Genomic DNA, 21,779 nt, shown 5'->3' with positions numbered 1-21,779 from the left:
TAAAGACTGCTTCTTTTTCTTGTGATGTAAGAAACCCCAGAAGTCTGAATCGTGTTTGTGAGGCTGTCATCCCTACATTGGAGTTTTAAGGTTTTTACAGAAGGTTCAATTGTGAAGGCAGGTAGAAACTCAACCAAAAATTAAAGCTTTTATGTATTGTCCATTCCAGTCCTCACAAAAGGAGTTTCTCAGCATGCTGCTTTTGTGTTTTTATATCCTTCCCCTTTTCTCTCTTGATATTGCTCTCGGTCTTTTTGTTGTTGTTGCCACAGTTTACACACCTTGGTTCACACGCCGCCATCACCGAGACAGAGTAAATGCAGAACTACCACCCACGTCCTCTTAGACACTCAGCAGCTCATTATCAAGACTCTTCCTCTTTATTAACCCAAATGCCAATATTTACCCCAGCAGAGCTTTATCCAGAGACGCAGTGGTGATGATGCTGATAGGGTTTATCCCCAAGATTTAGTGTTACCTGCAGTAGTGTGTGAATAATCTCCCGGGCCTCTGACTTCTTGCCTCCCGTCCCAGCTGCCTCCAGTGTGCGATAAATCTGCTGCACAGCGAAGAGCTCTCTCTGACCTACTTACATACATATTGAGCTTTTAAAGGTCAAACAACAGGCTGCAGAGGAACATGCTCTGGCTGGTGTGTGTTAATATTCATAATGTTTAATCAGTTTTGAAATGAGTGTAACTGTGTTCTCTTAAAGCTGTTAGATCTACATGTAAATGGTGTGTGCATGATACAGTGTGTGTGTGCATGTGTGCGATGAAGCAAAAGGAAGAGAGAGACATCTGTTGGCTGCCCTGAGGGGTGAAAAGTCAACTTGTCCCTGGGTGGAAGGACAAAAAGGCGCTGAGACAGACAGTTAGCAACAGTGATGTATCAGAATAAGGGGAACAACAACAACAAAAAACCTTGTCCAGCAAATCACTCTGAATGTCACCAGCTAAAGAACAAGCTGTTCACACATCAGCGGCACGAGCTGAAACAATCATTTTTAAAATGCTATTTTATAATCAGCACTTTGTTATAAACTGCATGAGAACTACTGCAGAGCTTGTGTGCCTTCACGGGAGAGGCTCTGTAATCGCATCAACAATATCTGATCAGGAGGCAACATTTGGGCTTGACATATGAATGTTGGTAAGGACAAAGAGTCTGAGACAAGCTAATTCAACACAAATTTGTTATCTGACAAGGCAGCAAAATGAGACCAGTCACAAAGAAATAAGCACAATATTAGTTATATTGGAGTCCATTCAGGAAACAAATATGGATCCATTGTGCTCTTTTACCCCCTCTTGTTCACCAGACGTGTCTACAGCACCGTCCTCTCTCCACTGTAACACACAACTGAAGTACTTCACTGTTTCTGTGCAGTTTTGAGGAGTTCACTGTGACAGACAGAGAGAAAACAGTTGATGTCTTTAGGGTAAACGGAAGTAATTCAAATGCTCAAACATCATTTAGGAGCACAAATATATTGTCACCAAAATCAAACCAAAGAACCGTGTGATTCACAAAGCTGAGGTATTCATTTGAAATCACTGAATTTTGTTGTCTTGGTAATTTCAGATGAGAAAACTGACATTGTTCTTAAATCTGTATGTTAAATATGAAACTACCGCCTGCAGTCTCTTAGCTTTACTTTATATAAAGACTGGAGACAGGGGAAATCAGCCAGCCTCGCTCAAACCCAAAGCAAGAAAAACAATCTACCATCTCGTCTAAAGCTCACTAATTGACAGTTTCTTTTCCTTATTTAAGTCAAACAAAAAGCCCAGCAATACAGAGAGCATTATGTGATAAGATTCTTCTTGCCCAGGTGCAGAAATTCTTGTTTTTATAATGAGTTTTAATGTGTTAATTAGTGGGCTTTAGAAATAGTGCAGTGTTTCCATAGCTAACCAGCTGCTGCCACTCGCTTCAAATTGGCTACTGCACATGCACCAGTCATCCACAACACTGAAACCACCTGATTAATACTGTGTGCGTCCCCTTTGTGCCACCAAAGCAGTTCCAGTCGTCTGGTCCATAGACATGAAACCTTTGGGGGTGTTCTGTGGTGTCCGGTCGCTAACGTTAGCAGCAGATCCTCGGTTCTTTTGGGTTTGTGGGGCCTGTTTAGATCAGGTTCATAGAATGGATTGGAATTTCAAGAGTTAGGTCACTGGGTCAGCAACTTGGGCTCTTGGTTATGTTCCTCTAGCTGTTCCTGAGCAGAGCTGTGCTGCTAGGGGAGTCTGCTCCTGTCACATTGTGCCACTGCCATGGGATGTGTTTGGTCTGTAACAATGTTTAGGTGGATGGCACATGAGAAACATCCACATAAATACTGGGATTCACAGTCTCCCGGGCAGAACTTTGCATTGCAACATTTGTTTTAATGTTGTATTTGTAACTCTTAGCAAGAAAGTAAAGTAGCTTATTTCCTAAAATGTCAATCTAATCTTCTAATTCTTCCACTGTCACCTCTACACTAGCGGTTCATAGACCCAAATCTGTTCGGACTCAATAAAAGTAGAGAAAATTTGAATATACAGGGAAACATGTAAGCCACTGCGCATACTAGGGGTGTGTTTGCCATTTAGGAAAAATCATATTTTGTGCACTTCAATGTCTGATAAATGCATTCACTAAATTAAAATGATGACAATTACATTTATTTTTACTGTTATTTTAATGAGAGAATGAACCCAGCCTCTCTCAGGTAAAGTCAACCAAACAGAGGTCGTTGAGTTTATTTCATGTTACATGTGAAGAAAAAAGAAAAAAACTGCAGTAAATAGAGTTGAAAGACGAAGCTGCATGACTACACTGTAGGGTGTAACTGACTATAAGCCACTGTTTTCTGGTTCGGACCTGTCAAAGTGTTTATTTGATCCAAAATCGTTTCTCAAGTTCAATTTGTTTGACTTCTATTAGTGAAAAACTGGTTGTCATTGTGACCATTGTGGACAGTACATTCTGGGCAGCAATCCCATAGGTACAACTTATCATTGCAATGTAAAGTAGCACATTTTAATAATGCAAGACATGTATGGGGCAAATCTCTATAAGCTACCTGCCCCAGCACTGAAAGCTCTGGCTTTAGCTTATAGGGTTGAGCATGTTGCATATCGTATTTTACGTCTGTTGTGTATCGTAAAAAATATATAATTAATATTTTTAGTCTGTATTCTCATAAAATTACAAAGTGGAGAATGTCAGTAAAGAATCAAGGCTCATCTTTAATGAAATATTTAAACCCCGCATACAACAGAAGCTTTGTTTTTTTTTAAAAATATAGTGATATCTGTAAAGCCACCTGCCATGTACGCCTGTAATCGTCTTCATCTATGAAATGTAGATCAGAAGTAGGATGTACGGAATATTACATGACTACTAGGTTAGGAAGTCCATAAAGAATGCAGTTGAAGGCTGATGGTGCAAGAGCTATTTTGTGGTGATCCTCATCTTCCTTTGAGTCGGTGAGAAGCACTTTATCTGCAGAGGAAGCAGGAAATATGTGAAATGGTTATATTGTGTTGTGCTTTCTACACACAGCCAGGCTATATTCAGCTGGATTCGTGATTACAGTTATCCTACACGTGTTTTCTCTTTGCAAAGTAGCCCAGGCGTCACACAGAAAGATGTATGGGTGTCTGATTATGCAAACTGAATGCGTTTACAATGAATAGAAATGAAAATGTGAAGCTAAATGAGGTTGCGAGCTGGATATACAGTACCACATGATCCTGTGACCTTGTGATGTTGGATCTCTGTAGCGTTCCCTTTCCTCAGGGCATGGACGGCCTGTCCAGAGGTCTGTCTGGCCCTCAGTATATCTACAACACATGGAGACACACGCAGAATGTATCACTGTTTCTATATTTACATCAATTCTAATGATGCCCACAGGCAGAAAATAAATATTTAAAATTGCTAAATGACAGTGTATTAGATTGACAGCAGTGATGAGGAGTGTAATCGCTACAAGTAGGGAAGTAAGTAGATTTCATAGTAGTGTGGCAATAATGGTTTTTTGGTTTATGTGACCACGTAAGGCTTTTGCATTCCCTTGCAACAGTTTTGTGTTACTTTGTAATATGCTTAATATTCTCCAAAAATCCATATAAACGTTTTTTTTCCTGGTCCAGTCCAGTTCTAATGCATCGGTTTAGACGACCACTCTTCAGAGTAGAGACCTGAAGGAGAGACACTTTACATGATGTAAAAGTAATGTGAGATAAAGCAAAATGTATTGCTGGGCAATGTGAACCTTATCGTACAGAAACCTACAGCAAGACTATGCAAAAGGTATTGAGAAGGAACACAAAAGTAATGGGGGATAACGCAAGACACAAATTCTGTCTGGGAACCTTGCAGGGCTCCGTACACAGCATAGCATTCGGTGCGATTTGCAATAAATCTAAGTATCTGTACCATCACTGCTATACATGGACACGAAGACGATATGACAATGACATCATGTGGCAATCCCAAGTGCAGTGTGCAAATACCAACTAACTACTGGCTGGCTATGTGTTCTTCACTGTCTGAAGGCAGCAAATGAATAGAAATTAAAGGAAGTAAATAGATAAATAAATAAGCTTCTGATGTAGTGAACTACTTCTGCCCTTTTGGTATAGCTTAGCTTGCTACATTTCTCTGGGAGAAATCAATGTAACGTAGAGTTAATGGTAATCTGGCTGGCGACACTTTCCAAGTAGCTTGGCCAACGCTGGATGACTGTAATGATACATTTACTAAAGGCGTTATCATTTCAAATGTGTGTTTAAAACCTACTGTCTAGAACAGCGGCCATGCTATGCGTGTTCTGCTGAAGGCTGCTGTGCCACTGGTTGAGGACGACACAGTCAACACCTGCCAAACTCAACAACAGAGCAGTCTCCCTGGGATTCTCCAGGGCAAGCTGTCCTGCGCTGCAGAGGAGAGAAATGGTGAGATTATTAAAGGCAAAAAGAGGGGAAGCCCTGTCCCTATCAACTACCAACCAAAAAAACTGAAATACTGCCAAAGACAAAAAGAAAAAAAGATATTGACTGTCACTAGTGTTAGTGGGTCCAGTAAAGCTAATTAGGGAGGCAAAAGCATGACAGAAATGAAATGAGAAGACAGATAAGTACAAAAACAAAACAGTTAGAGGTTAATTCAATTAAGCTGTTTTGTTACCTTTTTTGCATTGACTGATGGAGAATGCCAGCATTGTTCTGAATCCGGTCAAAGAGCAGAGTCATGTGGCACTCTGAGGACAGCAAACATCATTATCATTATCTAGCAACAGAACAATGAATATTCCTCTAAGTGGGTATCCCCAGTGACCCTCTAAAGGATAAGCTAATGGTATGTTATGGTGTTTTCTCCTTTCTTTTGTTCTTCTTCTCTCTGTACCAAAAAGAATTATAGATCAACTGTGTCTTTATCTGTCTGTGTCAAACTAATGCTGAGTTGTGCATGACGTACACGAGGTTATGAAGTTCAAATACTGACTTCATGATAAATCCCAAAGGGAGCCTTTTTGTTACGTTTGGCTGTATTTGTTTTCCACCAGTTCCTAGTCCAAGAAAGAGCCTCTACACTTGCTCTGTCTAAAAATACAAGCATGACATTTAACCGTGACCCTTCATCAGATCAGATGAAGTTCTCAATGTCCTTTACAGAAGTAGAAGAAACACATAGGAGAATATTGCGGCAGAAGGTCATGGCACAGAGTCAAAGAGGCTTTTAGCAGGACCCTCCAGTGCAGAAACACTATTACTTTGACACAGTCCATCTGTCTATGAGCGCACAGGAAATTGGGCTAGACCTGTGGGTGTGAAAAGCTGGCACTCGTCTGCCACAAGGTGCGTGTCAGCGAGGTCATCCGCTATCCACCATCTTCTCCAAGGCAGCAAGGTTAGGCAGTGCCTTGTAGTTATATACTGACTTACTATTTAGTAATAATCATGTCTGTGTCTGGCGCAAGACACTGCTACTGCCTACACTGGGCTCCACAGGTGTTTGAGATTTTGAATGGCAGTCCATGTCATCTCTCAGATGTACAGGCATCACCAAAGCAATGTTGAGATGTTTTGTTCAGACTAATGTTCAGCTCTTCACAACTTTAAAAGAAAGAAGGTTTACAAGAAAGAAGTCATGAAGATGCATAGAGTTGTAAAGTGAGTTGTAAAGACTTTATATATCATTTTAAATGCCTGATAATAAAGTCTCACACGTGTCTTTCAATCTTCATATCAAAATACTGCAAAGCTGGTTTATTCATTATGGCTGTATACTCTCTGGTTTTAGTTATGTTCTAAACGGGCTGTTTCAGTGTCTGTAACTTTAAATGCAACTCAGTTGCTGCTGTCAACAGTCTCTTATGGAAGAGGATTATGTGTATGGTGATTTTCTCAGTGATAACATAAGTATTTCAGCGGTGCAGAGTGGCAGCTATTAAGTGACTGCTGTTAAACAAGTAGGCTTAATGGACTGTGTTTCTGTCTAGTTCATACTTGCTGAGTCGTCTGACAGAAACAGAACAAATGTAAATGAGTTTCATTGGGAATTTGGCTGTGTTAAAGTTTAGCATAGGTGAGCATATAGAGCAGGACAGAGACAGGCATGAAAGACTGACAGCAGCTGAGTTTCAGTTGTACTGAAGCACTGAAGGTGGTGTAAATAGACAGTAACCTCCCACTTCTAATATATTGGTTTTGAATAAGTTTTAAAGTTTCCACCATTTCTGGGCATTATAATGTCCACAGCTCTGAACTGTGGACATACAATCAAAGCTAATGCTAATGTTAGTCACAGTAGCTGTACACAGGCTAATATTCAGGATTTTTCCATTGTTGTGCTGACATTGCTATCAAAAATGAAAGCAATCCACTGGATCGATCATCAGGTGGTGGGAGTGCACAAAGACTTTTGTGTTCACTCTTGCAGCCAATCTATAATGTCTCAGGCGTGAGCAAATCATACCAGAGTTAGCAGAAACAGCTCTAAAAAAAGTAAATAAACCTGGCAAACTGTGAAGCATCTCGCCTTGGAAGCAGGAGGCTCCAAGGTAAGACAATTGGTTACTTGATTCTTACTGGCTTGCAAGTCTGGGAAGCATTTAGTTGAGGGAGGTCTAGAGTAACAGCAGTAGTTTTCACAGCTTTTATTTTTTCCACGACCAAGCCTATATATACAAATGCCAGTAAAAATAGTTCTTCACCATGTGGGACCTTTAAGAAGACAAAAATGAAGTGATAAAGTAACACGATTCCCTGATAAGAAATGAGTGCAGATGGTGCCGCACATTCTGTATGACACCTTTTTTTTTTTTTTTTTTCTGAGAAACACAAATCTGCCATCACCTAATCATATCCTGATGGCCAATTAAGCATCAGTGATCTGGTGTGTGGTGAAGTAACAGCTGGAATTCAGACCATGGTGTCAGTCACACTATAGTTAGCAGATCATACAGTATGTCTGGCCTGGGGCAACGCGCGAGGCCAACCTGACACGCTGCCAATCACACTGGAAAGAAAGTTCGCCCATGCTCAGACTACCTTTGTTTGCTGGTGAAAGAGAGGAGAGAGGCCATGAAGATGAAGCCGTGGTTGTTTTTTGAAATCTCTTTTGAAGGTGTGAAGAGCTGAAAGGCGATTTGGGGGCAGGTTATCATTTATTTAAAGAGTATCTGAAGGAGGGAAGAAGCCTTCTATAATAAGTGAGAAAGGGGAGACAAGTTTGGAGTTTTCTTGTCCCCTGACTGTAAATAAATTACAACAGCCAGGAGTTCTTTTAAGACAACTCAAAGAAAGAAAAAACAAGACCTAAAGATTGGTTTGTGCTTTATCAAAGAGGCTTGAAAACACACGCTTGATTTATTTCTCAAGTCATTAATCAGCTGAGACAACAGTGACTTTAGTTTAAAATGATTCAGCGAATATGCCTTAAAATGCTTTGATTTATGCCACCAGAGCTGTTAGCTGTTATGACTTCAGACAATGATCCCAATGCCCCTCATCTAAAACATATCACAGCAACCTTGTTACCTAACATTAAGCTACATTTCCACAAGTTTACCTTGTCAGAGCATTTTAAAAAGAATCAGCCATTGTTGGACTCTTAATCAATTTACAACTGCTTTTCAAATCAGATCCACGTGTAAAATTCAGAATCATTAAACCTCAACAGATTTCCTCACCTACATTATTTTTAAAGACGCTCAGTGAAGTTATCGAAATGTTATGGCAAGTATTCAATAGTAAAACCTCATTGATTTCTTGCTGCAGCTCAGGAATATTTCTATATATACCCACTCAGCGGATGAAAGATTGATGTGTTTGAAGAGATTAAGCCTTCTGTTGAATTTACTGCTTACATAATCCACAAACAGCTCTGCCGCGGATTTCAGTCATTCATTCATTACAGTATTTTTCAACCTATTTGAAATGCTTTAGAATACCCAGACCTTGTGATTTCATAAACTCTGGCACACAAATGGGGACGTCAGGTGCTAAAGACATTTAATGACATAGGCTGGTTCTCTGTGGCTCTCTTTCTTTTGATCTTTATATAAGGGAAGAACGTTAATGTTGAGTTTTAATGTATTTTTTTTTTTATGTCCATTCAGTATTCATATGCAGATGTTGAGCAGGCTGTGGTGTATTAGTTTACAGTACCAGACAGATTGAGGGCTGCTAGTTTGGCAGGTGGAATGTTTGCCAATAAGCGCTCCATCCCCAGGTAAATAAAGGCACTGCATCTGCACAGCACCTGCTCCAGCTCAGACATACTTGACAGATAAGATGATGTGTTAGCAGAAGTGATGGGGTGCATTGTAATGTAATAAATACAGTAAGCTGTCAGCCTGCTTAGTGCAAAAAACATGAAAAGAAGAACGCTGTTGCTCGACATAAAGATTCAGACCTGGGTGTTTGTTTGCTGCCCTCCCACAAATGGGTGAAATGCTGGCTGTGTGTTTCCAAAATCTCCTTCATCCTCATGCTCAGACTGCTCCCTCCTGCGCCTTATAGAGACAACAACAGACAAATATAAACCCTTGCATCTGGATTTAGAAAAGGCCACAAAAGAAGGATTTTTTTTAAAAATTTTAATATTCATGCTTTAAGAGACCTTGTGGCGAGGAGAAGACATATGCAGAGCGACTGTATAGTAGCAATGTGTGGCTGTAATAGGTTCAAAGAGAACATTAATCACTGTAGAAGTTAGCTTTTGAACCTCAGAACTTCCACCACTGCTCCTGCAGTTCACATCACCCATACAGAATGTAAAATGAAAGCTGCGAGAGCCATACTGTCGTTGCACTTAAGCAAGCATTTTTATCTGCTACCTATTACATTTCCACCTTCAGCAAAAACACACCAATAAATAAGTGTATTAAGCATGTAATGTACGGTACATATTGAATCATTCTCTGCCAAATACATGTAATTCGTCTAAATCAGTTCAATTTACTTACCTAAATGGCCTCCATTGTAAGGGTTGACAATATCTTCAAATGGCAAGTTAAGAATAATGATACATGTAAAAGGGTACAATTCGATTATAGGACCCGCAGGAAATACATAATCTAACATACAGAGGTAGACATATTCCATCCATCCATCATCTATACACCGCTTAATCCTCACTAGGGTTGTGGGGGGTTGGAGTCTATCCCAGCTGTCTCAGGGTGAAGGCAGGGGACACCCTGGACAGGTCACCAGTCTATCACAGGGCTACACTTAGAGACAGACAACCAAGCACACTCACATTCACACCTACGGACAATTTAGAATCACCAATTAACCTCAACATGTTTTTGGACTGTGTGGAAGCCGGAGAACCCGGAGAGAACCCACGCTGGCTAGACATAATACTTAGCAAAAGTAATTGTGAAAGGACATCCTCATAAAAAGATACATTTGAAGTTGTGTGTGTCCATTGGGATGGTGTAAAAAGGCGGCGCTTGATTGGTAGGCATCTGTGTAAACAACAACATTTTAGTTATCATGGCTTCAAGCAAGCACAGCTAAACAAAGCATACAAATTAGAAGTAAATAAATGAAATGTAAGGCACACAAACACATGCAAATATCATCTATAGCACATATATGTCTGCAAATAGGTACAAGACAGAAAATACAAGTGGATTTTAAGACGGAGCAAATGAAATCGAACCAAAAAAACGAAGGGAAAAGAAAAAACACAAGCGGTGCATGACGGCGGCTAAATGCTACGAAGCTAGAAATAGGATCTTTATGAAAACACATTATGTAATTGATTGAAAAACCACACTTAAAAGAGAGGCGGGAGGAACTTTAATAATTGCCAGTGCTGACAGCAGGTAAAAGTAATGTTGCTGTCTGTATCTGGCAGGCCCAGATTAATTTACTGAACTCACCGCTTTGATGGCTTGGCTTTGATCTCCCTTCCCCTTATTTCCCTTGCCACCTTTGGTCTCCTTTTTGTTGTCACTTTCAACTGCCACAAACAGGGAGCGGAATTAACACATACACTTGTCTGCGGGGTAGATTACACAGCGTTTGGACTGGTAATAGAAGAAATGAAGTTTCCTCAGTATCTGCAAAATCAATGACATTTACTGGTGACTGAAGAAGTTTCCTCCTGGCACCTGTTACCCTCTGCAAATCAAAGCATCGACTGGTGATTAAGAATTGATTCTCAATTTAATTACCACATTAATTAGATTTAAAGTGGGTTGAGTAAACCCTGAGTTGCAGACAAAGCAAAGGCTTTTTTTCATTTTTCTGTAATTTAAGGCAAGGATTTATGAGGGGACTCCATCTGTTGACCCAGCAATGGGTCCAATGCTGTGGACCACTCGAGCCAAAAAGTCTGAATCCATGTTTTTTAAACTGTCAGTGGTACTCTGGAGTTTTAAGATGTAAATATTCAGCCATTGAGTAGACTGCTTGTTTTTGCTCATGATGTGTCCTCCAGCAGATTAAAGACACCACATGGGCATGTTAAGGTGAAAAAACACTAGAGGACATTTAGCATTTTTGTTAACATCTGTAGACATGCTGCACTTCTTACAGTCCATGCAACATCACTGCCTACATGACATCAGTGTGTTTTACTTTAGCCCTCTGCTAAACAAGTGCCTAACGTGGTTAATTCTACCCATTAGAACACTCAAGATTTAAAAATTCCAGCAATAAACAAAACCTGTGTATCACATACGTACGTCGAGCCTAAATCATTTTCTATTCACACTTAAAACAATCTAAGAGTAAAATTTGAGGCAATGAGAACAGATTCATACCAATGGAAGAGTTTCCCACCTGAAGGCAATCTTTTTATAGCTTGTGCTAATTCATCCTGAGTGGACTTCATGCAAAGCGCTGCACAGAATAATAAATAGCCCTTTCAGAAGTGGTTTCAGGCACTATATCTTCCTGACACAATGGTAAACTGTAGATGTCAAAATTATGTTAATGACATCCAGAAAAAAAAAATCCTCTTTTTTGTAGTCTCATTATCACCCATGTATTTGATCCAGACAACAAAAGATCTCAGAAGATAAGCATGTTCTTGTATTTTCTTGTCTTTGGCATATAAAAGTGTCAAGTGACACAAACATACACACTCGCACAAGCTTAACAGTGACCTTTGAACACCGACTCAAGTGATGCACATGATTCAACCTTTAAAAAGGTAGAGATGTCTGCAAGATCATATTCAGTGCTCTTTCTACGCCTTTTTTTCTTTCTAAAATATTAATGTGTATTATTCCCTGAAGGATGGAAACATCGCTGCCAAAAAACAATCTGATTTTTTTCTTGGGCTCTCCTGCTCACAGCACACCTTCAAAATAAAACCCCTCGACTGGAGAGCGGCCTGATGGGATGGAAGCTGTGAATAAAGTTAAGTGCTTTACAGCTTCACAGCTACCATGATATTGATTTACATGTGACCAATACTTTTACTTTAGACTGAGATTAAAGAACAACAAAGTAAAGTTGTTGTTTTTTTTTCATTGGAGACAAAAGAAAAAGAAAAGGTTGGACATTGTTGGGTCCAGTTGCAGAAAAGTCTGCGTTAACAATCAATTTTTTGTTCCAACAGCGTCCACGAACGACACCATTCTTCCTCCAACAGGGTAAATCTTCAGAGTCTCACAGCCTTTCTGTTATAATCCGGTTTTGTGTTTTTGGCGCACAGCTTGAGCAATTGCTGTCATTTAAATTTAAAGCGTGGTTTGCCCGGTCAACAGTTACCCATGAACACCACCAACCCCTGCACAATCAAACCTGTAGTCGTGATTCTAAATTGTTCTAGCAGGCACAACAAAATGGCCACAGTTAATGGACATCCACTTTAGAGATGCAGGCTGCGGTGTTCACGGATGTCTGCATGAAGTTCTGCATGCCAGCAGGATGTGAAATGACCTTTCTCTACTGAACAAATTCCATTTCTATGGATGGCTGCCTGCAGTCTAATACCTGACGTCAGGACGCTTTAGTAACTGTGAGCCATTATTTACTCAAATATGATGAGGACTTATGCGATGCAAACATCCACTTGTGCATTAAACCCCACTCTCTGTTTGATGGATAAGGCAATTACACCGCATTGTCTCATTTCTCTCATTCTACAGTATCTGTGACTCTGTGGTTGGCCACATTAAAAACACATTTGAAATTTTAGTTGCAGCTCATCTTCTTTCGTAAAAAAAAGTCCTAGTTTGTTTCTTGATTGGCACTGGGAAAACTGGTGAGAACTGCATTTATTCCTACTTAATTTACCACTGACTGTATTGCATCAAAATAAGTATGAGCAAGTTATAGTGCATACTGACAAAGATAACATGGTTCATTGCTTTAAAAAGAGATTAGAGAAAATAAATGAGCGTAGGTGTAATTAAAAAAAAGTCTTCAGGCAATTAAAAAAGTGCTTGTATTGTAAAAATGTAAAACATGGTGTCTAATTAGGACAGTAAGAAGAGTTTGAATGAATATTAAGGAGAAATTCTCCTAAAAGCCACTAAAATTGATTGCCACCACTTTTATTTTATAACTTGTGCCATTTGTATCTGTGTAGTACAATCTGCGACTGCATTAATTATGCTTTTTGGTTACAGTGAAAACTAGACGTCACAATATTTGGTTGTTTTATTTCGATCTTCATATGTATATGAACAATCCTGTGTATTTGTGTGTATATGTCTGTGCATCGTAAATTTATGTTTTTTTGTGAGACAGACAACCAAGCACACTCACATTCACACCTACGGACGATTTAGAATCACCAATTAACCTCAACATGTTTTTGGACTGTGGGACAAAGCTGGAGAGAACCCACGCTGCACAGGGAGAACATGCAAACTCCACGCAGAAAGATCCCGGGTGTCCTCACTGGGACGTGAACCGGCGACCTTCTACTGCGAGGCAATGGTGCTAACCACCGAATTAATTCCATGCTCTCCAATTATTGTAAAAAGAAATTCTACTTTTCTTTTCTTTTTAATTTATGGCATCATAACTGTGCCATACTGTACAAAAAACCCTTATGAGTTCACTTACTTTTTAGTCCTGGTTGTTCTGTTTCCATAGAGATGCAGGACTTTATTTTGCAGTGAAAAATGAGCCCACAGGGAATGACAGGAGGAAAAAAAAAAGCCCACAAATTGCTTGGGGTTCAGAGTGCTAATTGATTGCATAATAATAGGAATCTCTGACAAGTTTCAGGTTCCTGGGAATGGTTAGGAATCTCTAGGTAGTTGCTCATAAATATTTTAATATGTATTTATGTCTACTTCGGTACCTTTCTGTGGTTCTTCTCTATGATGGCGACTGTAGAAAAGCTGGAGAGAAAAGTCTCGTGACACAGAACTCAGGCCTTCCTCTTGCAGGATGGACAAGGATTCCAGCGGCAACTCCAGCAGCTTCCTGTCTGCCAGTATTACCACATATTCCCCTGCTTCCGGCGGTAATTTAGCTGTAGATACCACACACATAAAAGCACAATGAGTTTTACATGTATTATATATTTTACAACAGTGTAAATGCTTTTTACCTAAAATCTTTAAGATGTTTTGGTGCAACATTTTTTAAGGAATTATAGCTCCACTTATGAAGTGCACAGCTGATGCTACACCTGATACAGTGTGACTGTTTCAATAATTTGGACTGTTAATTATTTGAAATACAGTTTAGTGGTACTATACTCTCCTTTGTATAAGTGCTGAGTTATCATGTTGTGTGTGTGAACACTATTGTGTAGCACATAAAACCATTATTACAGCAACAACACTGGACTGAGGTGGAGGAACTGCAGCCTGTTTTCAAAGAAACCTGTTGCTGCCAGTTCCCACAACATACATGAATCCCAGCAGACATTGCAATAGTGGATCATATGATGCATTGTATAGATAACCACAGTGCCCTTAGGGAGTCAGACACACATCCAATGTAGAGTGACTTTACCTGAGCTCCCTTTCTCCTCTTTATCTTTTCCTTTGATCATTTCAGGGACTGGTAGCGATGCAGCCTGTGGCCTGATGGTTGGAGATAAGTACAAATGAGGATCAGTAGGACTACACTATCTTATGTTGGATAAGCACATAAGATAGACATAAACAACACACTGCAAGAAGTTGCAAAAGATACAGGCCTGCAGCACTTGCTTTGTGTAAGATGGTAGCATGCATTTGTGTTTATTAAAAAAAAGAAGAAACTTGATCAGGATAAATATCCACACAAGTTTGCTGAGCACACTTGAATGGACTTTTCTCACAGGGAACATAACTTGCAACAACTACAGTTAACAGTGGCTCGAAATCATTTAGAAACAGGTAAGATGTGCAAAATCAGAATCCAAGCAGTGAAACACCTATGTCTGACAAGTCAAGCTGTGAGAAAGACGTGTGGTATACAGTATAAACAAGGTAACATACAGTAGGTTCACAGAAATGTGAACTGTGCATAATTCAAACCATACCCACCACTGTCATGCAAAAGTTCCTTTGATACGTAACCGCAGACTTCTAAACACTAAAAATCTTGACTTCAAAGTGGCAACGCTTCCTTCCTCAGGCGAAGAAAGCTAAACGAAATTTTTCAAGCCTTTGTAGAGGACAAAGTGGAGAATCTGATCTGAATGTGGAGCTCACCTTAAGCAAGAGAAGTCAAACTGTGTGAGAAGTGGATTCAAATAGTCTTCCATGTCTTGCACGATTTCTCTGAAGCAAGGTGCTAACTTTTCTCCGCCTGCAGTTTTCTGTATTGGGGGGCAAGAAGGGAAGAAAAGGTAGTACCAGTAGCTGGCGTTTACTATCATTGTTTCAAAACACTGATTACTTTCACACACACATTTTTCTTTCAGCTACACATGGCTTGCATGCAAAAATCAGCTGTCCCAAGTCCCGTCAGTGAGCAAGAAAAGGAATGAGGTGATAATAATTGGAACGGAGGGAGATTATTTATGAAGCTTGCAGTGGATAGAGATAATAGAGTGAATAAAGGGCAGAGGCCGGAACAGGACAGAGATGGAGAAACACCTGATGCTCCTCAGAGGCCTCCAGCCTGCCCTTAACTCTGCACCAAGAGTCTTCCTTGAAGAGGGCATGTCTGGTCTCCTGGTCAAAGGCCCGAGTCTGCTCCCTCAGTGCCAGCAGAGCCTGCGGCCAGACTGAAACCTTGGCCATCTTCACGCACGTCAGGGTACCTGTAGCAACAGGAGCTGACACACAATCAGACATGCATACACAGACACATACAGCTGTTGTAATTGGTCCCCGTGAGCACCTCCAACCCCTCCTCATCATGCTCCTTTTGTAAGATCTCCCTCTTTCTTCATCTGCCTTATCTTGTTTTTACTTCACTGTGTTTTCTGTTTAATGAATTTGCCCTCATTCTCAGGCCATGAGTGTAGATGCAGCATATTCCCCCTTCCTTTACAACCTCTCAGACTAGTCTGAGGAAAGGCCATGTGGGCCAGTAACACTGTATGCTAATATGCTGTAATGACTTATGAAAGCTGGGTTTCCATGCCAGGCCAGTCGCAAAGAGGTCAAAGGAAAATGATATTTTTCTACATTTCTTCCCTTTTCCCTCTCTCCTCGTCTTCATTAAAACTGAACTTTGCATTTGCCTTGCAGATAAATGCTACATTGTAATTCCAAATTCATCTGGCTTCATTTTAATGCTGACAACAACGCATGTGTGATGAAGACCACATTCCCTGGAGCTACGAGACAAATTTGATGTGGTATAAAATAATATAAACACAAAAATAAAATAAATGTTATGTTTGAATTGGCCTGTATCCCTCATATAAGCAGAATGTGTGACTGCTCTTTGTAATATTAACATTAGCTTAAAACTATAAAAGAACTAAACCTGTAACTTGTGTAGTCTTTCCTTTTTGATTTTCTGGAGCTTTGGTCGTCTCATAGAAGGCTCCGTAAAGTTCTGACCTGAAAACAAATCAATCGACATTTAAAAATACATATAAAGAAATAGTTATCTGTATGCTGTAAACACAGCATCATATTCATTTACAACAACTTTTATTGCAAGCAACATTCACAAATGCTAATAGAGTAGTTTTAACAATCAGTCCTGTCATAGCGGATCTACCACACTGCAGGATTCTTCTGCTCAAGATGTGATTGAAACCTGAACTTAATGTGACTTGTGTGACCTGCAATCATTCTCTCATGTATTATGATACTATAAGGGCCAGATAAAGGACAGAATTTACAGCACACGGAATAAAGTCTAAAGTCTAATACAGTGGGGAAATAGATAAGGATGAAAAAGAAATTACCCATCTTCAGAGTGCTGAAGCAGCAAGATCTTCAGGTTGAGTGGGAGTTCTGCAAGGATGCTTAGGTGATTTGGATTGATGATCAGGTGGCTGAAGACCTGCAAATCCGAAAGTAGTTTCAAGATCACAAATTTTGCAGTATACTGTACAAGCTGTTTTCTCCCCTTATTCAAATAAAAGAATTTCAGAGAGCATAAAAGGTAAGCTCTTAGAATACAAATGTGGCTGTTGCACAAGGTCCTGCAAAGTATACACTCTGTAGAGGAACACCACAGGATTTCATTGTGTTTCCAGGAGGAGCTTAACAAACAATCAGGAAGTGTCATGCATTAAAACAATCAGTATTTGTTACTTTAACTATTAAGCTGATAAAAAGAGTGAAAGTAGAGTTTGTTTCTGCTAATAACACATTTTAACAAGAGCAGGTATTGTCCTGTCACTCGTCGTGCTTTAGCACTAGCTTTGACCTCCCCTTCCACTGTCTGTGCTCTATGCTCTGTTTTAAAAACCTTGTTTACTACAGTAAACAGCAGCAACCATTTCCCGGCAGCAACTGACCACACTGAAAATCGTAAGTTCTGCTAAGGATGTTGGATTGTGCAAAAAGGCTGGTCTGCTATTTTTTCTTCTTCTGTGAAACGTTCATTTTAATGACAGTGCTCAGCCCCCCGCATGCAGATGTTGCACTAAAACAATTCTTCCCATCATCATGAGTTCAACCTTGACTTAGCTGTGCTCACAATAAATGTGAGTGGCAAAAGAAATACAAAGACGCCACAGCATTTTTGTTTTTTTCTTTTGCAGAATTATAATGAGTTGCAGCCACATCATTCTGTACTGAGGAGCAACACCAGACCTATGTGATATCCATCATTCACCTGCTCATGAATGGACTGGAGCGGACCTGGACCAATGGAACATGGAAACAGAAACACACCAAGCGGAACAGACATGAGCAGATGGATGAAAGTGAAAGGTGAAGTAAAGGTATTTTTATTCGAATTAACAAAAACTCATTACATCCATTTATTGCATCAAGCTAGCAGGGGCTTATGGTTGTGGCTGGGTTATGTTTGTTCTCAGATACTTGAGTGACATCAAGTGATTCTGATAGTTCAAAGGTTCTGTATGCAACCTAAGGACTATAATAATGAAGACGACGCCTACCATGTTTCTTGAGGTTTTCTGTTCACAAGGACGTAGGTTTTACTAAAATACCAGCTATCGGACATGTTGGCTTGACATCACATCACAACCTTTAAGTCCAAGTATGTTTTCAGTTCCACTACGCTGTGTGATTTTGGAATCCTACAGTACATCTGGAGCAAAGGCCAAAGCACCAATACTATGCCCCCACCCCACCGCCCATCAAGGGAATTTACCAAGCTGGCAATGACAACATCCATAAATCATGAGTGGGGGCTGTTTGGTGACCCAGTACCTTGGAGAGGCTGTTGAGGGAGTCCTCCACTCCCTTCAGCAGGCTGCTGGGCCTCTCCTCCTGAGAGAGGAGCAGATTCCTGCGGAGGCTGAGCAGAGCAGAGAGCTGGGACACTCCGGTGTCAGCACAGGCAGAACTTAGGACCTCAGCCATCAAAGCAACAGTGCAGCAGCTCTGGGATTAAAGCAGAAGATGGATGAAGGAGCTGCTGGTAATAGCATGGATTTCAGCAGATGATGATGTCGTAAAGAGTAACATAAGTGAGAAAATATATTGTGAGGGCACAGATGTAAATGGATGCGCATGTAAATTTTACGCATTCTACAAACAATGCACACTCAAGATAATGTCTTCAGTAGTATACCTGAAACAGGGCAAGATATTGGCCTGCCACTGCAGGGTTGGACTGGCCATGACACTCCAACAGGTTTAGAGAGGCATCAGCCAGGAGGGAGGAGGGAAGGTTGTGTTGGAGACACAAACTGACAGCCTCGGTCAGTGCTTTACTGGCTTGTACCAGTAGTTGTTGGGCTTTATTCCTCTTCTATTGCAAAATAAAGACAAATACAGTCACACACAAATATGTAGGGAGATGAATATTACTACTGATAGAAAATAATTGCAAATAAGTCGATAAGATCAGTCAGTTGAAAAACATACATGTACATGCTTCTTGATAAAATGTGAGAATTAAAACATACCAACACCAACCATTCTTGAAATGTGCAGCTTCCTATGGCAGTTGCCACAAGTGTAATGTGTCACAAAGGGTGTGCAATAAGCCTTACACAATGAAATATCAGCAGGGCATATATAACTTTTATGTGAAAGTGCACCCAGCGCTTAGAAATAACAACCCAATCAATAAACTGTATATCTCTCTAAGTTGTCATCATAAGTCATCCATGACATGGTCGCAAATATATTTGACCAAAAGCCTTTCTACGTTAGGGACAGATTCACATTTTTCAAGTCTATTTTAAAACATTAATTACATTCTTATATGTGCATTGAAGGGGTAAGACTGTTGAAGCCTCAAATAGTATTAGCTGCAAGTAAACTGCACAATTCCATCACTTACATTGGAATTCCATTTAGAAAGGATTTCTTCACAGGCAGTCCAGACAAGAAGAACAATTACAGTAATCAATAACTCTTGAAAGGTACAAATGTGAGCACTGTTTTAAGACCTGCTTGAAAAATGTGAAGCCATCCCTTAAGTCAAACTTACGTAACGCTATTTTCTAGGTATTTCTTTATTGGTTGGCATTACATCTGCTGTAAAATTTAACACCAGATCTTCTAATAGCCCCCGAAACAGACCTGACTATCAAGCAGTCTGTGAAACCAATTTGCCAAAACTTTCTTATTTGCATACAATGAAAGTCAACGTCACAATACGTGCTCTGTTGTGGCATTACTGCTTTTCACAGTTCTAGCCTATTTCCAATGTTCTGCCTATTTTAATAAATGTTTTTAAGTCCATGTTTACACTTTTGTAGAGGATATATGAAAAGACTTTAGTGGGCAAAGCAGAGTTTATATTTTTTTAGTTTATGTCTACATAAGGTTTGACAGTTGAAATTAATTTTGTCTGGAATTCATTTTTAAGTGCCCCAATGACAAATGCACAATAGATGAGCTGATTAAAGCTGTCTGTGAAGGCGATTATCTCATTCTGCTAAAACTCAAATGGCACCTAGATATTAGAAATAATATATTTCGTTTTAATCATAGTCAATCTCAAAGCAGGCATCTATGTCAAAATTCAATTTTACAACTCTACTTAACATTCCAAAATGTTCCTGCATAAATAATACATTGCTCCCATTTTATTCTGCACCACGTTTGATGTGGATAGTTGATCTTTCAGTGCTCACTTTCAAAATGAGAACTATGCAGAACGCCGGGAGAGTTCCCCCCCAAGAGATCTGAGATGTGAAGGGAAACTTCAGCATAAAGACCTCAGATTAGAGACGAGTCAGGAGTGATGGGGTCACTTGTCAGGGGGTATGTACCTGCTGCTCAGCACTTCTGGCAGAAGTCATCCCCAGCTCTTTTCGGCTTGATTCACTGTCTTGCTCAGAACTCTTCTCCTTTGTGGAAATGACTTTAGGATCAGACCAGGCTTCCTTCTGCACAAAGTTAATTGAAAATCACAGAACAATGACTGTGATTAGTATAAAATCCTCTCATGAGGTGCAGATTTCAGGGAGGTGCAAGGGTATATCCCCTTAATATTTACAACATGTACATTTACTTTACTTTACATCAGTGTATTTTTAATATAAAGTGATGCAGAAAAACAATAAACAGGTGCACTTAAATTCACCACAATGCAGGAATTTAAGTTGTGCTGCTAAAAATTTCCTATGGGGAGGAAACCAGTCCCCTGCTTAATGTATTCCCACCAATGTTCATGTGAAATTTACACCCACCTGTATGTGTATCCACATACCAAAAAAGGTCTGTTCGTTATTTGTATTTCTGTCTTCTAGTAACTAAGAAAGATTGACTCCATGACTAGAGAGATTTCTTTGTGTTCTTAGAGTTGTATTTTCTAGTCACAGCGTTTCTACAGTCAAATGGTCTGACATTCGTACCTCCGAGGGTTGCGTATGTATTGGTATGTTTTCATATGGGAATACTTGTGTCCTCTACCTGCTTATGTGTGTCCCAGAGAGCACATAGATAAAGGGGATCCTCCTGCACAGCCAGGAGTCTCAGGTACTTTCCCATTAGGCTCAGGCAGCGAGCTCTGGTCTCCATGCTGTCCAGAGACTGAGAGCTGACCGCTGCCAACTGGTGCAGAGCCATCTGCCCTAAGGTTCTGCCCACACTCAGCCATTCCTGGGTGAGGAACACAAGGAAACCAAGGTCAAATGAGGAGATGAGTCACGGCGAAACACTTACTTGTATGAACATCTGATAAACGGATATTTATAATAATAATAATAATAATAATTCATTTTATTTGGATGGACTTTTCTAAATTTGACTGGATCCATTCATTTATGTTCAAATCTTCGTTACAGAGCAATTGGAAGCAACTGGTAATGCAGGTTTAATCTGTTTTGGCAGGATCTTTTACTAGGAAAAGCGGTTCTAAAAGTTGTTCAGAAGAAGCATGATTGACGTCTGTGGGGAAAACATGAAGCATTCTCGTTTTAGACTTTGTCACAACCTAAACTGATCCCTGCACTATGAAGAAAGAATGATAAAGAGACGGAGGAAGAGAGAGAGAAACCAAGAGAGAATGACATTGAGATCAGAATGGGGGTACCACACTATAAAATAATGGTATTGTATCATCACTTTTCATAAAGACCAATGGGAGCTGCTGGAGGACCACACACTTGTCATGCTCATAGGTCCGCAAGTTTCCCTGAGTCTCCTCATGTAAATTATCAGCATTAAGTGAGCAATTTCCAATTCAAAGTTCTGGGCGATGGTACCGCTAACAGCGTTTTGTGCTTTACAAACATGTGTTGACTGGGAATTAGAACATCCAGAATGAATGAATTCTTTAATATAGTGTATGTGTCAAGTGAGT

The 21,779-nt window shown here is 40.0% G+C and overlaps 1 protein-coding gene across 1 annotated transcript in view; it reads right to left on the bottom strand.

Annotated features, from left to right (window-relative positions):
- Positions 1–3,096: 3,096 nt before the first annotated feature.
- cfap46 (cilia and flagella associated protein 46) overlaps positions 3,097–21,779 on the bottom strand; it is a 57,632-nt gene continuing 38,949 nt past the window's right edge. The window contains exons 41-59 of the mRNA XM_008299374.1: positions 20,888–21,076; positions 20,245–20,361; positions 18,591–18,770; positions 18,227–18,400; positions 16,786–16,883; positions 16,356–16,432; positions 15,515–15,681; positions 15,128–15,234; positions 14,442–14,512; positions 13,780–13,953; positions 10,394–10,473; positions 9,913–9,973; positions 9,470–9,502; positions 8,917–9,010; positions 8,670–8,782; positions 5,185–5,257; positions 4,798–4,934; positions 3,738–3,836; positions 3,097–3,495 (exon numbers count right to left, since the gene is read on the bottom strand). Of these exons, the coding sequence (XP_008297596.1) occupies positions 3,383–3,495; positions 3,738–3,836; positions 4,798–4,934; positions 5,185–5,257; positions 8,670–8,782; positions 8,917–9,010; positions 9,470–9,502; positions 9,913–9,973; positions 10,394–10,473; positions 13,780–13,953; positions 14,442–14,512; positions 15,128–15,234; positions 15,515–15,681; positions 16,356–16,432; positions 16,786–16,883; positions 18,227–18,400; positions 18,591–18,770; positions 20,245–20,361; positions 20,888–21,076 (2,157 nt within the window). The 3' untranslated portion in view covers positions 3,097–3,382. The remainder of the gene's footprint in view (positions 3,496–3,737; positions 3,837–4,797; positions 4,935–5,184; positions 5,258–8,669; positions 8,783–8,916; positions 9,011–9,469; positions 9,503–9,912; positions 9,974–10,393; positions 10,474–13,779; positions 13,954–14,441; positions 14,513–15,127; positions 15,235–15,514; positions 15,682–16,355; positions 16,433–16,785; positions 16,884–18,226; positions 18,401–18,590; positions 18,771–20,244; positions 20,362–20,887; positions 21,077–21,779) is intronic.

This window comes from Stegastes partitus, unplaced genomic scaffold, assembly GCF_000690725.1.
Source record: "Stegastes partitus isolate 25-593 unplaced genomic scaffold, Stegastes_partitus-1.0.2 Scaffold1409, whole genome shotgun sequence".
In the NCBI taxonomy this organism is placed as follows: domain Eukaryota; kingdom Metazoa; phylum Chordata; class Actinopteri; family Pomacentridae; genus Stegastes; species Stegastes partitus.
This window is presented reverse-complemented; position numbering and strand designations above follow the sequence as displayed.